This window comes from Pogoniulus pusillus, chromosome 8 (genome assembly GCF_015220805.1).
Source record: "Pogoniulus pusillus isolate bPogPus1 chromosome 8, bPogPus1.pri, whole genome shotgun sequence".
NCBI classification, from domain to species: domain Eukaryota; kingdom Metazoa; phylum Chordata; class Aves; order Piciformes; family Lybiidae; genus Pogoniulus; species Pogoniulus pusillus.
Genome location: NC_087271.1, coordinates 6,948,620 through 6,964,553, shown reverse-complemented (window position 1 = coordinate 6,964,553; position 15,934 = coordinate 6,948,620). Strand labels below are relative to the sequence as shown.

Genomic DNA, 15,934 nt, shown 5'->3' with positions numbered 1-15,934 from the left:
CGCGCCCGCGGCACACCTGCTGTGCCGCCCGGCCCCGGCTCACCGCCGCGCAGCTGGCCGGCGCAGGGCTCTCACAGTAACTCCATCCGAGCACCAGTTCCGCGGATGAGGGTTTCAATGCAAGCAGCATCTGCACGCCTGCAACACAGTCTCCTCTGCTGCAGCGGAGGACAAGGCAGAGCCGCACCGCTAGCCAGCCTATCGCCTGTAGGAAAGGGAGGCTGCAAATTCGCTTCTTTCTGCCCGGACCTTCTGAGGCTGTATCTTCCCAAGACGACGAGACTGTACATGACTTCACTATATTAATTCATTGCATTTTATCCGATGACATGGAGTGAGAATAAAGGGGAAAAAAAAGGAAGACAACTGCTGAAGAAACTATGGGGGCGAGGTAAAGTGTGAGAAACTATTTCTTACTTAGCTAAGGTTGAACTGTTGTACCACGCATGGCTCTGCAACCCTTTTAATCTGTAATACTAGAGCAGGATTGACAAGCAATGACAGTTACCTGGCACTATGCTCAATTCTCCTTTGCCCTATGCTTTTGTCATTTCTATTTCCTCCAGCAGTTAATCCAGACTTGAACTAATGTAAATATGGAAAGAAAACAATCTGTATAAGAGGAATGATTCTTTAAACTACTGTAAGTCTATTTGTAAGGTATTTAAATATACAATAATTATTATTCAGACATGACAGGTTTTGAACCATGCAGTATTATAAAAGCTCTATCCAAAGTTGGAGAAGCAACATTCTAATAAACCAGCTATGAGACTAGAAAAAGAGCCAACTACATGAACCCCAAATGTATAGTTCATTTTCAGATGAACTAGTGTGTAACACAACTGATGAGGAACAAGATGACCTACCATATGATGGAGACGTGGGAGTAAGCTCTGAACACAATCATAATTCAGATTATTTAAATGACTGCCCTCCTACAAAAGCCATGCCTGGTATTTTAAACTCAGTGTGTTCTGAAGATAACAGAAACATAAAAGCATGTTATGAAACTCATCCACAAGCTGAAGAATTCTCCAAGCACCGCAGAGGTGGCATAGGAACAGCAGGAAGTTCAGCTGCAAAGCTTGGAAATGAAGCAACCTTTAAGAAGGGATTACTTGCTGGTAGTTCTAGTAAACCAGCTAACAGAGACCATCTAACTCACTCCAAAATACCCAATGTCCTTTTGCGTCACTTTTCCAAGGAGTTAACACACACATGTCAGTTAATTGAATGTGAGACAATACCAGAGACGTCCTTTAGTGAAAGCATCGATGACATTGTGACCAAACCTGAGCCTTCACAACGTGTCAAAAGCCCTTTAACACCTGAGCATTGTGCAACTAGCTTGGAAGACAGTAACTCAGAAAAGCACAAGGAAGTAAACGTCGGTGATAAAAATCAGAATTCAGTGTCTGAAAATAGATGTGCTTCAAAGAAACCGAATTCATCTACTGCTCAGTGTGGGTTCAGACAAGAAAAGTCAGAGTTAATTGGTAAGAATGAAGATACACGCATCTTCCAACACATGCAAGTAAAGAGTGCCCCATTTAACACAACAGTTTCATTTCACGAGCTCCAATACAGCCAAGGTCAAGCTCACTGTTCCCTTCTCGACTTCTCTGAAGTTGCTCCAGAAGTACCAAAACCAAGTGGTAGAATTAACTCAGTCCCCACAACTGAAAGAACAAAACCCTTCCCTATTTTGCCAAGTAAACCACTAACTGCAATCAACTTTCTAGAAAACAAGAACTATTCGAATTCTGCTGAGGCAGAGAACAAAGAAATGAGCATTCCAGAACTGCTGCAACAGCTGGAGGTAATTAAGAACTTATTAGTACTTAATGGAATGACACTTACTATAGAAAGGTACTCTATGTCCTGTAAAATCTAACATGACTGGTTCATGCAGGCAATCTACAGCTATCACCAAACACATCACTGCAGCCAATTCTTTCACAAGTAAAATTTTGTGGCACTGAATTTACGTAAGACCTTCACCACCAAATATTAACAATGCCCTGTGGAGTATTACTTGTGATTATAAAGCATCCTAAAAAATCATTAGAGAATTCACTGTCAATTGTTATTTCTAGTGTACATAAACGTTCAAATCCATCAAAAATATTAAATTGAAAGTTATTAAAATCTATTTTTTCATACTGTGTTTGTTAAAGATGTCTTTGCCCTTTTCATCTTAACAGTCTTCATACTATTTACAGTGCTACTTATTGGCAACTTAATTCTTCTCAAAGAATTTGACAACAATATTTCTGGTAAATTTCTTCTAAAGTTTGCTTGTAATGAGATAATCACTTCCAAATTGCACACACTGTCATGGAGTTGACTCACAGTCCTATAGAGATGATTAAGTTGGTTCCTAGATTTGTTATCAGTAAATTATTTAAGTTCTAATATATACCCCATTGTTTCCTGGCTACAAACAAGATGCTGACACATCATGCTGACACCCAGAATCACAGTGGCCATCTCGGATGGAATCCAAAGGTAAATCTATCCAAACTATTTCTTTTCAATTCATTCTCCTTTATCTCTAGGACTATGCATATTCCTCAGAATTCTTTGGTCACCTTTATATTGTACTTCCCATTTATACAGATCCCCTTTAGATTTTCACAACATGAAGTATTTAAGCACAGTAGGTGTGCTAGTTTGATCCTAGTTGGGATATTTTGTTGAGAAGAATTAGATTATAGGCTGCAAAAAGGAAACAGTGGGGATGTCTACAGCCTATAATCTAATTATTCTCACCAAAATATCCCTGCTAGGCTCAAACTAGCACAGTAGGACACTATACATGTACCAAAACACAACCACAGGAAAAGATAAGGTACTATTATAATAAACTTTTAGTTACAATTAATAACTCATCCTATTTATTTTGATGTTTTTGGTGTTTGGGAATCTTTTGTGCTTCGTAGTTTTATGATGTTTTTGTATGGCTGGGTTTGGGGGTTGATTTTAATTTTTCATGTTCACAAGTATGCTATACATTGTTTCTGTAACCCAAGTCCTCATTTTGACAGAACCTTCCTCAGCCAGATTTTCCAGATGCCAGCACCACCATTTACTCTGGAGGCACCAAGACATCCTCTGAAGTCTTTACATTACATGCTCCTACCCCTGTACACTCTACACATGGTTTGTCTAAAGCAAGTAAATGAAGTTACTGTAACTATGCAAATCATTATTTTATGTATTTTGGTTGCACTTTTGGGCAGAAACTCCAATTGCTTAATCTTGTTTTTTATCACGTAGGCTTACAGTGTAGAACAGCAACAGCATCACCAGCAGCTGGTACACTACAAGCACAATGTCTAGACCCTTCCAATTTACTGCCAGAACTAACACTAGGAGAAAAGATGTCTCAAATACTAAAGGATCAGACAGATCAACTGACAAAAGAAGTAAAGAACTCTGTTTCAATATGTATTTCGCACCAATGCTCAAATTCTGTATTCATTTGGCATATTAATCGTTTTACTCCCAAATAAAAGCCTAACATTTTGTCTTGAAGGTGGAGAACTTCTCTCAGCATATGACCCAAGACACATTCCTTTCACAAGACAACTATCTGGTAAATAATGTATTTCCAATTATCTGAAATGCACTTTTAGTGGCTTTAGACACTGTTCTGACAAGGTACTCCTTGCTCTTTTTCTCAACGTCAGACTGAAATGACGAGTTCAAGGGGCAAACCCAAAGTTGTTCAGTAGGTGGCTGAACTCCTAAATCTATTTTAAAGACTAAAACTCAGTTAGTGAAAGGCCTTAAGTTGACATGTAAGTTAGGAGTTTTGACTTGCAAGGTTATCCATTCAGAATTTGTGGTTTAAGATTTTCCTTGTACACAAGACAGCAGCACAGAGTACTAACTGGACATAGAAAATGCAGTCCTGTTTCAGTTCAGAGCTGTAGCAACATCCTTACCAACATCACTTCAAATAACACCTGGATTACAAACCCAAGTAGCTACACATAGCCAAATCATAATGACATTTGCTATTGAGTATATTTCTCATTGGTGAAGGTATTAAATCAATTGAAAAGATACCTTGATGTCTTGGAAAGGAATTACCTAACGGCTAGAGAACACCATTCACAGCTGCAGAACTACAAGGACCAATCTATCAACGCTGGAGAGTTTGATCCTGAAAGGTTAGAAGTGTTAAATAGTACATTAGTACATTTTCCATATTTTGAGTGTCTTATGACCATTATTTCATTTATCCATCAGAATTGGTCTGAAGCAAAAATATTATCATTATACCTGGTAAGCTAGAAATGGTTTGGCCAAAATTCATCTTAGTATTATATATCCTAGTTATAATTAAGATATCAAATTGATCAATGTTGTATTTTAAGGGACAGGGATCTGCTGGAGAGGGTCCAGGGAGGGCTACAATGAGGATTAGGGGACTGGAGCACATGCCTTATTAGGAGAGGCTGAGGGACCTGGGGCTTTTTAGTCTGGAGAAGACTGAGTGGGGATTTAATAAATGTTTATAACCACCTGAGGGCTGGTTAGGAGCCGGGGGGACAGGCTCTGCTCACTGCTCCCTGGGATAGGACAAGGAACAATGGGTGTAAGTTGCAGCACAAGAGGTTCCACCTCAACGTAAAGGAGAACTTCTTTACTGTAAGGGTCACAGAATGCTGGAACAGCCTCCCCAGAGAGGTTGAGGGGTCTCCTTCTAAGGAGACTTCCAAGGGCTGTCTGGATGCATTCCTCTGTGACCTGAGCTAGACTGTATGGTCCTTCTCTGGCAGGGTGGTTGGATTCAGTGATCTCTTTTTGGTCCCTTCCAGCCCCTGACATCCTGTGATTAATTCAAGTACTTGAAAGAGACTTGGTGATCTCCATTCAGTTATTTTCTTCCATATGGGAAGTGTACTGCAATGCTTGATATGGGGATCATGCTAAGAAATAAAATACCAATTTATACATGTTTCACTAACTGCATATTCAATTGGGTTCAGAAAGGTGGAAGGGGAAATATTTAGACTTGGCACGCTGCTTGAAGACCTCCAAGAGCAAACTGATGATAGCAACTGCGACTTGTCATCTTTGCCGGCTTCCTATGAATCTGCCCATTCATCATACTCTCACTGTGAGGTATGTTTTATTAAAGTGTGTTTTATTGAAGATAACTGTTGTGGTTTACTGATGAGAGTCTCAAGAACCTCAGTATGCTTGTATCATTGTATGTTCTCTTCTAGTAAAAGCATAATGCTATTAGGTAACAGATTACTTCATGATAGCATATAACTTGGTAATATTTCATTAACTGTAAGAGGAACCCAAGTACCAAGCATTGTCAAAGAACCCAAAACTCTGCCTGTAGCACCAGTCTCAGAGCCAGGTGTTTACAGACTGAATACTTCTATTCTGTTCCATATTGTGGCCAGGTACTGCAAGTAAGGAAGAGAAAATAACTTGAGCCCCAGACTCTTTCACCAACCTTCTCAAGGCCTTGAAGTCTCTCCTTATTCTCCTCAGACTACACAAAATGTTATTAATCCCAGCTTCAAAAGCATCTATTTCAGAGTAAGAAGATATGAGCAGCTACTTAAACTTTTACAAAGCTGTCTTTGTTTTGGGGAATTAATCACTACTGTTTAGTTGGAAGCAACTTCCAAGATCTTTAAAATGCAAAATTACTAAAAGAACAAACATTATTGTGCTACAAGAAAATGAGTTTACTGATTGTGGTTTGTCCTGGATCATATATGCAGAGAAGAAATACCTTATGGCCTTCTAACAAATCTACAGGTAAGGATTCCCAAATGCTTTTGTAGTCAGTATTTTATAGAAGAGCTTTCTCTGAATCTCAAGTTAGACTCAGAAAAAGCTGGCTGGCAGAAGCCATGTACTTTCAATGCAATAACCACATACTGCATGTACCTGTGCTATGGTTCCTTCGTACAGAGCTCAGCAGATTCAAGCATTGCTGACCCTCTGGAAAGAAGAGGTATTGAAACTGCATTTCTTCACAAGAACGATGCAGAAGAAAACTATCCATCAGCTGATGTAATCTCACAGACAAATCAATTTGCTTTAGAATGTGAGAAGTGCAATCTTGGTCTTCACCTGTAAGTAAAACACTGTGAAAGAGCTATTGCAGATTTACATAGGTGTACCAAAAAAATATTTGCTGAATATAGAAAACTGGGATGTCTGGAACCTCTGAAAGCAAAAGGGAAATTCACAGAATAAACAACTTCTACAGTTCTACAACTGTAGAATTCCTTCCAGCCTGGTATTCCCATCTTTCTGGGTCTTCTGGACCTCTAAGTATTGGCTGATACCAAAACACTTTGATTACTTCCACTAGGAGTTAAATCATAGCTCTGTATAAAATCCTTTGCAACCACCCAAATAGAAGATGCGAATGACTAGTGAAAGTACAGAGCCATAACAACTTCTTTGCCAGGATTTGCAGGGTTTTTTTTAATTACACATGGGTAGGATTTACATAACTGGCCAGCAAAACACTGTGAAATCCTGTGGCCTCTTGGGGAGTATTCCATGGGTGTTAATAATTTCTGTGAGAGTAAAAAAAACAAAATAAAATAAATGGTTTCCTCTTAATCAAGGTTACAAAAGAGAGCTGGGTCAACAGACAGAAGAGACACCCAGCCCCTGGGAAAAGGAGGTCTGCTAGCAAACAAGCATTCTGACATCACAATGGTATGACATCTGTTTCCACACTTGCCTTTTTTTTTTCTTCCTCTACTCAGATTATCTTGTTCAGCTTCAGACCACATATTTTTCTCCATAGCTTTTGCAGAGCATGATGGCTCAGCTTTTGAAATACCACTTCTCATAACACTGCTGAATTAGTTTCCAAAAGAGAATTCTACAGATTCTCAAATATTTTTTTTGCCAACCTTGGTAAAGTTGGCTTCTCTCAGGAAACACTTAATTGTGTTTACTAGCACACCTTTAGTGTTTCTTAGAGGGTAAAAACCTACAAGTCATTACTTGCCTACAAAAACACTGAAGGCATTGAGACAGAGTAATTAACATACAGAATCATAGAATGCTTTGGGTGGAAAGAGGTCATCTAGTCCACCCCTCGGCAATGAGCAACAACAACTATAACTGTATTAGGTTCCTCAGAGCCTCATCCAGTGTGACCTTAATGTTTCCAGGGATGGGGTTTCTACTTCTCTGAGCCAATGTTTTACTACCTTCATTGAAAAAGAAAAAAAATCTTCCTTGTTTTCTGGTCTAAATTTGCCCTCATAGTTTAGAATCATCACTTCTTGTCCTCTTGCAGTAGGTAATTATCTAATATACAGAATAGACCAGTTCTCAAAGCAACATGAAAACCTGCCTTACACTGCAACTTAACAGATCAGGAAGTGCTCACATGCTGTCCAGTCTGCTCTCCAGTTAGAATCATGAAAAGATGAACCAAATTGTAGAGTTGATGGCAAGCAAAAGCACTGTGCACCTGTTTGATCTGCAATACTGTTTTGGATACACTGCAATATAAACAGTAAAACAATTTTTCTTGCCTTCCAGGTGCAACAGAGATCCCTTTCACCTGAGGAAAAATATGCTGCTGGAGGTCTTGCATCCCACAGCCTGGGTGCACTAAGTGAAAAATTAAATGCTGATGAAGAAAGTATGAAAGGGTAAGTTTATTGTCTATTTTGGCTACCTATAGGCCAAAAGTGAACAGATATATGCATATACACTTCTATGTCTCTGTACTGGACTCTGCATGAAATACTGAATAATGTCTTTAATACATAAAAATGGAAGGATGACTATTTTCAAGTTTACCACCAATTAATCACATAAGGTATGGGATATATCACATGACCAAAAGAATGGCAAAACTCCCATCAATTTTATGAAAGACAGGATAACTCCATATTACAAAGCAGCCCATCTCAGTGGACCACTATATGGTGCTTAAACACACGCAGTTGTTTTAATAGTGTATTAAGAGAAGAGGCTTTGTGGTTGTTCTTTATTCAGTGATGCACATCAGCAACCTGAATTGGGATGACTGCAAAGTGTTCAGCAGTGAAAAAACATTTGAAATCATCATGGCCATAAATTAAACTGGTATGTCTGGAAGAAGAGCATATTGGCACATCTGCATGTATTTCAAGTGTAAAGATCACTCTGTGAAGAAATGACAGCATGATGAAGTAATTCTACTTGGTGGTTTAGAAGTTTGAAATTGTGGCAAAATACATCTTTATCCAAATCTGGATCTTATGATACATGCAGTGTAGAACACAGTAGTATTCATCTAAATATGCTCTCAGATCATTTTACAGAGAAGCTGTTAAAATTTATCTAGTAAAGCTCACCTAGCTTCATAAATTTTGGTTGTCAGCTCAATCTTCTCATCATTACTTTCATGAATAGGTGGAAAAATTTGTGAATATATTTGATATTGTATTCCCTAAGTAGAAAATACATGTCAAACAATGCAAACAAGGAACATCTTTCTTGTGCTGTCAGCAAGTACATCACACACATTCCTCTAAAGACAATAAAATGAAAGCCATCATAGTTCAAAGTTATTGACAGACCACAGTATCACAGTATCACCAAGGTTGGAAGAGACCTCACAGATCATCAAGTCCAACCCTTTACCACAGAGCTCAAGGCTAGACCATGGCACCAAGTGCCACGTCCAACCTTGCCTTGAACTGCCCCAGGGACGACGACTCCACATCATCCTTACCATTCATATTTGTATACAACATATGTGAACACAGAGAAATACGTACGATTCCATACTACTTTGCCATTCAAAGATGTGATTATTGAAACTTCTACTTTTAAGCACTTTTAACAGCTCTGGTAAGTTAGAATCCTTTTGTCAGAATTAGTCCTTCAGGCTAAAAGGATCAGCATTTCACATCCGGTTAATACTTGCCATCTTTTCAGGTAGTTGGTACAGATGGAGTTCTTTCTATGAGCAACTCTGATTTCTCCTCAGCTAAGCAGCAGTCAGACAGTAATATAATATGCTTATAAGGCTCATCATAAAGTTATTATTAAGATACAATTGAAATATCATTCTGTTTTCATGGTCAAAGAAATGTAAACATCCAGGAAAGGAAAACTGGAACATGTTCACACTTCGTTCAGAGAAAACCAACTGATTTATCAGACACCAACCTGAGTAAGTAGTGATGGCATACAAAGACCAGAATTGTGCTTATTCCTACTACTGAATCCTGATAAGTAATACTTTGCTGTCACATCTCAGCAGCATGAAAATTGTTTTGCAGTTTCAACATGCTTAGCACAGCACAAGACACCAAGAATAAAAGGGAGACTGAAGAAGGCAAATTCATTATGGAAGTCTCAGTAACAGATCAAAAGGCAACAGATAAGCTGCCACAAAAATCTCAGTGAAATATGAGCAAGAGAGTTCAAATGCAGGATCTGCTCAAACATTAAAACTATTTGCCCTGGAGAGGCTGTGGCATATCCATCCTCAGAGATACTCAAAACACAAATGGACCAGGCTTTAACCCACAAAGTTGGTCCTTCTTTGGGATTGGACCAAATCAACTCCAGAAGCCCTGTCAAACATCAACTTCATAATTCCAATTTGCCTTCTAGATAAATTTCCAAGTGCCACTTCCTAAGTGTTGTTACTACTAACAACATTTTCAAAAGCTAACAGTGGTGAACACACAGTGCTTTGATTTTACCTTTTCCCTTTATTACATGCATTTCTTTCATGCCCTAGAAGGAGAATCCAATTTTGATGACAATACTTCATGTCATCACTTCCAGTTCTAGTTTTTTTGATTCAACTTCCTTATTCTGCATTAAAACAAAGGGGGGAAAAAAAGTTTTCTGAAATCCCTGCTCTACAGACTGAAAATAACTCTTTTGTGAGTCTAGTCCTTAATACAACTTCACAGAATCCAAACTAGAATGCACACAGGTTACTGCAATCTGGCTAAGTCACCTGTCAAGTTATCCATGATTTAAGCTCTTCACAATTGGCTATGAATCTCTCAGCATTTATTTCTCGTACAGCACCAATTTCATCCTTCCACTGCAGAATATTCCAAAGCATTCAGTACCCACCAAATAGCAAAGAATAACATGAGCTGTCCTAGAGTTACTTTTAAGTCTGATATGTGAGTTGCTCTTACCTTTGATCTACCTTTTGTCCTTGGCTTCTCTATGATATCCTTTCACTTTAATATAATATACTGGAGCCATCATTAGTAGTACTCTTTGTGCAATAGCTCAAGCAGTGCTGTACTAGATCCTCCCAAATTATTGTCACATTGCCTTTGGTTACATTGTTTTGTCCATACTTGAACTTGTAGGAATTTAAACCTTCAAAACAAGAACCTAAGGGCAGTGAGAGCTTAAATTTAAAACAAAAAGCAAACACACAAAACAAATAACCCCAGACTGTAAAATCCAGGTCTGTGACTGGAAACAATCACTACCCAAAAAAACACCCTCAAACAAACAACAAAAAACCTAAACTACCACCAAAAAAACTCCAACAAACCTCAAAGAAAACCCAAATTATGGTCAGGGCTGAAAACCAATCTATAAAGTTCAATCACCACCTGTAAATGGAGGGAAAATTACTTCTCCAAATTGCAGTAGTTTATTAATAGCAGCCAAGGGCTCAGAAATTATGGTGCTGAAAGCCATGTTATTACCTAGGTCAACATTTCTGTTATTCCAGACCCTTTAAATGTGTTTTTGGGATTTCAGGCAGTGATTCAGAAGACATCTCAGCCTGTGATTCTTATGGTGATTCACAAAGCAAGGAACTTGTGAACCTCAAGAATGAAAGTTATAAAAGATTCAATACAAAATTAAATGGAGAAAGAAAAGGTATAATGGTCGCAAAAATACTCAAGTCCACCTAAAAATGTAGTTTACAGTGTTAGTTTTGCTCACCAACATGCCTCTGTTTTCAGGACTTAGATGCCCTAGAGGAAGCAGAGATCAATGTAAATTCAGGAATTACAAAGAGTCTGATGAGTCTTGTGCCCTATGCAGAAATAAAAGGTCTGGTTCCTCCTGTAAGTATGATGTGTTACTGAAATTATCCATCAACAGACTAGATTTTATGAGGCAGAAAGCCACACTGCATTTACCAAGCCAACCAGTAGCACTGTAGCTAAAGAGTGGATGTGTATAGATCCTGTAGAGCAGGATTAGCAAATCCTACACATTTGTGCAAGTTTAATCCCCATGCACAACAGCATTAACCTCTCTGGTTCTTTATGAGGAGTGCCTTGGGTGTTTCATTTATGACAGCAGTATCTCATCTTGCAGTGCCATATGGAAGAATGTCAAAATTGGGCATCACTGAGTCAACTTGTTCAGTGCTAGGTGTTACCTACTGTAGTGTAAACATGTACTAAGGAAAATTCTCTCTATATACTCAAAGTGTGACATGCAGCAAGTTCAAGGAAAGCCCAATTAAAAAGAACAGATAAAAAATTAGAAGTTGAACAACTTTTAAAGCCACTTATCTTAGACTGCTATCTTATGAAAAAGCTGCATGCAGGAAGAAAAATCAGCAGTGCAAAGTATAAATTAGCTACTTCTTTCTATAAAAACTACAAAACTATAAATCAAAATAGTATTCATTAGGATTATGAGTCTGATTTTTCTACATTTCCCCTTTCATTGTATCAAATGGGGTACAAATCTGCATCACATTTCCCACGGTACTAAATTACACAGCAAACCCCCAAAAAGTTTTATCTGCTCTCATCTACAAAAAAAATCTTGCTGATAGTAAAGTTTTATTTAGCAGTGACAGTTATTTGATTTTATTTGTTAGATAAAAATGTTAAATGCACAGAAAATTACTTTTCTTCTTTGGTTTTTGTTTGTTGGATTGGTTTTGTTTTAAACATGGCATCAACAACTCAAGCTTGTTCACTGAAGGGAATCTTCACTCAAAAGACTCAAAAAAATAAGACATCATGTGACCTTCTAAACAGACTTTCTGGAAGGTAAGTTGTAGCAGCAACTATATACAGTATAATAGACAAAGCATTGTTAAATATTCCCCATGGAAAAAAAATCTCACTAGTGTGATAAGCAGGAGGAATGCTTTCTTATGGTGCAAGCTGAATATTATGATTCTGCTCAGTTAAAATGAAATGTTTAACCCAGGAGCAAGTATTAACTACCTCAAGGAAGGCTGTAAACAGGTGGGGGTCAGTCTCTTCTCCTGGGCAACCAGCAACAGAACAAGGGACACAGTCTCAAGCTGTGCCTGGGGAGGTCAAGGCTGGATATTAGGAGGAAGATCTTACCAGAGAGAGTGATTGGCATTGGAATGGGCTGCCCAGGGAGGCGGTGGAATCGCCGTCCCTGGAGGTGTTCAAGCAAAGCCTGGATGAGGCACTTAGTGCCATGGTCTAGTTGACTGGACAGGGCTGGGTGCTAGGTTGGACTGGATCATCTTGGAGGTCTCTTCCAACCTGGCTGATTCTATGATTCCATTTTTCAGTCTAAGTTAAGTCAAACCTTTACTCCTCATTCTTTAGCTGACACAGTAGTTAAGAAAAAAATAAATCTCACTTCATTAAGAGGATGTAACCATTCACAGATTCAAAAGGAAGTCTGTATTTGGCATGCAAAATTATACTCACTGTAAAATTAACTTGCAACTGGGTCTGCTATTGAGATGTATATATTTCATCTGTAGTTTAAAATTTATTTTGCTTACTAAAGTTGGTTGTATTGTATTCCATATATCACATCTTTAGGCAAAACCTGGAGGCTTCCAAAACCTGCTATTCAAGCAAATATGATGAAATTATCCCTTCCCGTCAGTATTTGCCCACCAAGGAGTCTGTCCAGAGAAGATCTGCAATCAACACCAGAAACAGAAATGCTAGTGATTCTAACACAAAGGTAAGATTTTAGAGTGGAAATTAAAAGCCATACAACTCGTCAGGAAAAGTACATCCCCACATCATGGCACTGTTGAACATGCCATTCTCAGCAAGTTGATTGTTACCCTTTAAACATGTCTAGTCCATTCAGAGGGTAGACAGGAGAAAGCTAAAACCCCAGCTATTTTAGCTTACATATTAGTATAGTATTTCATAAGAGTATGTTACAGACTTCTTATGCAGCTTTGTCCCTGTTTGAGTGGTGAAAGGGACAGAAAAGGAGCACTGGATCTTACCTTCTATAGATTACATTTCATATATTGAAAGAATACCACCCTAGCCATATAAGCCACTACTACAACTAAAAGAAAGCCTTCTCAATATAGGAAACATACATCACACCAGGGCTTCCACTTTAGAAAGGGGTGAGTATCCCTCAGTTCAAAGGATTACACAAAGAGAAATAAGTAAATTGCAGATACTTCCAACCTGAATCCTGCAGCAGTCTATCACACAACTCAGAAATTTTACTTTACATGGATTCAGAGTGAAAATGTTATACAGAACCTCAATTAAACATTACTTTCTGTTCTATGCCTGTGTAAACTTCTGCCTTCAGCATTAACCAGACTGCTGTATTTTTCCCAACAGATTCTAAGTTCCACTCTGGATCATGCCATACAGACTGCAAACAGTTTGAAGAAAGCTACTGAACAAATGGTTCGAGCAGTTTCAGAAGACTTAGCCAAAGTTAAAAGGAAACAGCTTTAATCACTCTGTTTCAATTGCCACGTTGTTTTGGTGCTTAAGCCCACAGGGAAACAGCTTTTGCACCCAAGACATTTATCATGCTAGCATACTAAGTCACAGTGAATATCTAATTATTTTGTTTTGAGAGTGCCCTACATTAAGAGTTGCTTGTTTTTTTCAGATACTGCCATGCATGTCTCAGCAGCTGAGTAATACATTCTGTTGTCTATGCACTCCTAACAATTAAACTGTTGCTTCAGTGGGGTGTCCTTACCTTGTAATTACTGCTTCAGCTTGTCTCTCAGAAAGTCTGTTTAGAAGTTCACATTACCTTCTTTTACTTTTTGAACCATCAAAAGTAGTAATACACCTTTGTACATTACCATTTATGTAATGTGTACTGTGCATTACATGCAAAGTATTACACGTAGAGGGGACACAACACTGTCCCTTTTTTGATCATGGTAAAACAATTCTTGATCTAGTCAAAAGTAGCCAAGAAGAAATCTGGAAAAATAAACCTCTGTACAAGATTTCCCCAACCACAAACTCCTCCAAGAAACCAGGAGATGGTTTGGGCCACATCTTACTGTCAGATTTCTTGTCTTTAAGCATCTCTCTTTTAATCTAACTTTACAATAATGTCTGACTTTCCCTTCTGGAAAAACTGGGTAATGGACTCCAAAACTGGAAAGCCTGAAAGGTTTTGTATTTATCAGCTATCAGATATTGAACTTATGACAACACTTAAGCCTAAAGCACATCACTTGGAGAAAATCCAACTGATGAATATGCAAAATTAATCCAACATTTCAAGCTGGCATTTCTTTAACTCTAGGCAACAAATAAACATCAAGAAAAGGGATCTGATGTACTACTGAAATAAATTATTTTAGTCCTCAAGAAGTAGACCTGGATGTCAGGTTTCTTTGGTCTGTATTTGGTGCTTTTATGCTTTGAGACTAGGGGAAAAAAATTGCAGCCACATACAGGTTTTACACCAGAGCTGCGTTCTTTTTGCCAATGTAAAGACTAATACATTTTAAGTGCAGTTGTTTAAACACTGATTTCCAGGTGTGCATTTTGACTAAATTTATAGTCAGAAACTAGAATTCAGAAAAACATTATACATATTTCTTCTTAACAAGTTCTTAAGGTTTTGAAATACATGATGTTTGATTAATTTGTTAAATTAATAAGGTGCAGTTCCTTTATTCCTGCTGGTAATGAAGTAGCATATGTTAGACACCCCAGCTCAGGTAGTCATGTCTGGCAATGAAACTGGTGAGGGGCCTAGAACACAAGCTCTGTGAGGATAGACTGAGGGAGCTGGGGTTGTTTAGCCTGGAGAAGAGGAAGCTTAGGGCAGACCTCACTGCTGTCTACAACTGCCTGAAGGGAGGCTGTAGCCAGGTGGAGGTTGGTCTCTTCTCCCAGGCAACCAGCAACAGAACAAGGGGACACAGTCTCAAGTTGTGCCGGGGGAAATATAGGCTGAATGTTAGGAGTAAGTTGTTGGCAGAGAAAGTGATTGGCATTGGAATGGGCTGCCCAGGGAGGCGGTGGAGTTGCTGTCCCTGGAGGTGTTCAAGCAAAGCCTGGTTGAGGCACTTAGTGCCATGGTCTATTTGATTGGCTAGGGCTGGGTTCTAGGTTGGACTGGATGATCTTGGGGTCTCTTCCAACCTGGCTGATTCTATGAGAGCTACAGCAACTTATCCTCACCATGCAAATGTCTGGCAACATTTTAGAATCATACAATACTCTCTCATTTCACTTCTCTCTTATGTTAAAGGAATAATTTTATCTTTTCCCACCTTCTGATTAACTGTACTTGCCAAGCAAAGATTTTCTTTTAACCCATTAGTTAATATGAAGGCAGACTTATGAGAAAAGAATCTAAACCCACATTTCTGCAAAGCAAATAAAAAGTAGAATATCTTTTCAGTTGGGAAAGTTGTAAAGAGCCACAAGCAATGTATCCCTTTTCACTTGGACACTTCTCTCAGATTTTACATACCAATTAACATTTCAAGGCACATCAATACAATACCCCTTTAGAAGGGTAGTCATTTTAATTATTTAAGTAATACTCTAAAAGAAATAAAGACATTACCACTGTGACAGAAAAATACTATGTTTAGAATTCATCTAAACTGCTTCCATTCATAACAGTTGATTCTTCTGAACACATCAGGTTTTGTTATTTTGTTTGCTTTCTGCTTTTCCTTTTCAATTACCAGGTCATTTGAAAGATTCAATTGCTTCCTTTTCCTCTG

The 15,934-nt window shown here is 38.4% G+C and overlaps 1 protein-coding gene across 1 annotated transcript; it reads left to right on the top strand.

Annotated features, from left to right (window-relative positions):
- The first annotated feature begins 640 nt into the window (after window positions 1-640).
- On the top strand, window positions 641-14,564 carry AKNAD1 (AKNA domain containing 1). The gene is made up of 16 exons (XM_064147108.1): window positions 641-1,822; window positions 2,452-2,511; window positions 3,051-3,180; window positions 3,283-3,431; window positions 3,542-3,601; window positions 4,054-4,181; window positions 5,004-5,139; window positions 5,953-6,116; window positions 6,621-6,714; window positions 7,555-7,667; window positions 9,096-9,181; window positions 10,756-10,878; window positions 10,965-11,069; window positions 11,933-12,014; window positions 12,777-12,924; window positions 13,557-14,564. The coding sequence occupies exons 1-16, from the start codon at window positions 806-808 to the stop codon at window positions 13,674-13,676; spliced, it is 2,715 nt and encodes a 904-aa protein (XP_064003178.1). The 5' UTR covers window positions 641-805; the 3' UTR covers window positions 13,677-14,564.
- Window positions 14,565-15,934: the final 1,370 nt, after the last annotated feature.

Bases quoted from the DNA above. Each gene is read 5' to 3' on its own strand.
- AKNAD1 (XM_064147108.1), top strand. From the start codon at position 806: ATGTATAGTTCATTTTCAGATGAACTAGTGTGTAACACAACTGATGAG. The intron at 6,117-6,620 runs GTAAGTAAAACA...CTCTTAATCAAG, and splicing joins TGCAATCTTGGTCTTCACCT to GTTACAAAAGAGAGCTGGGT. The intron at 11,070-11,932 runs GTAAGTATGATG...CAACAACTCAAG, and splicing joins TAAAAGGTCTGGTTCCTCCT to CTTGTTCACTGAAGGGAATC.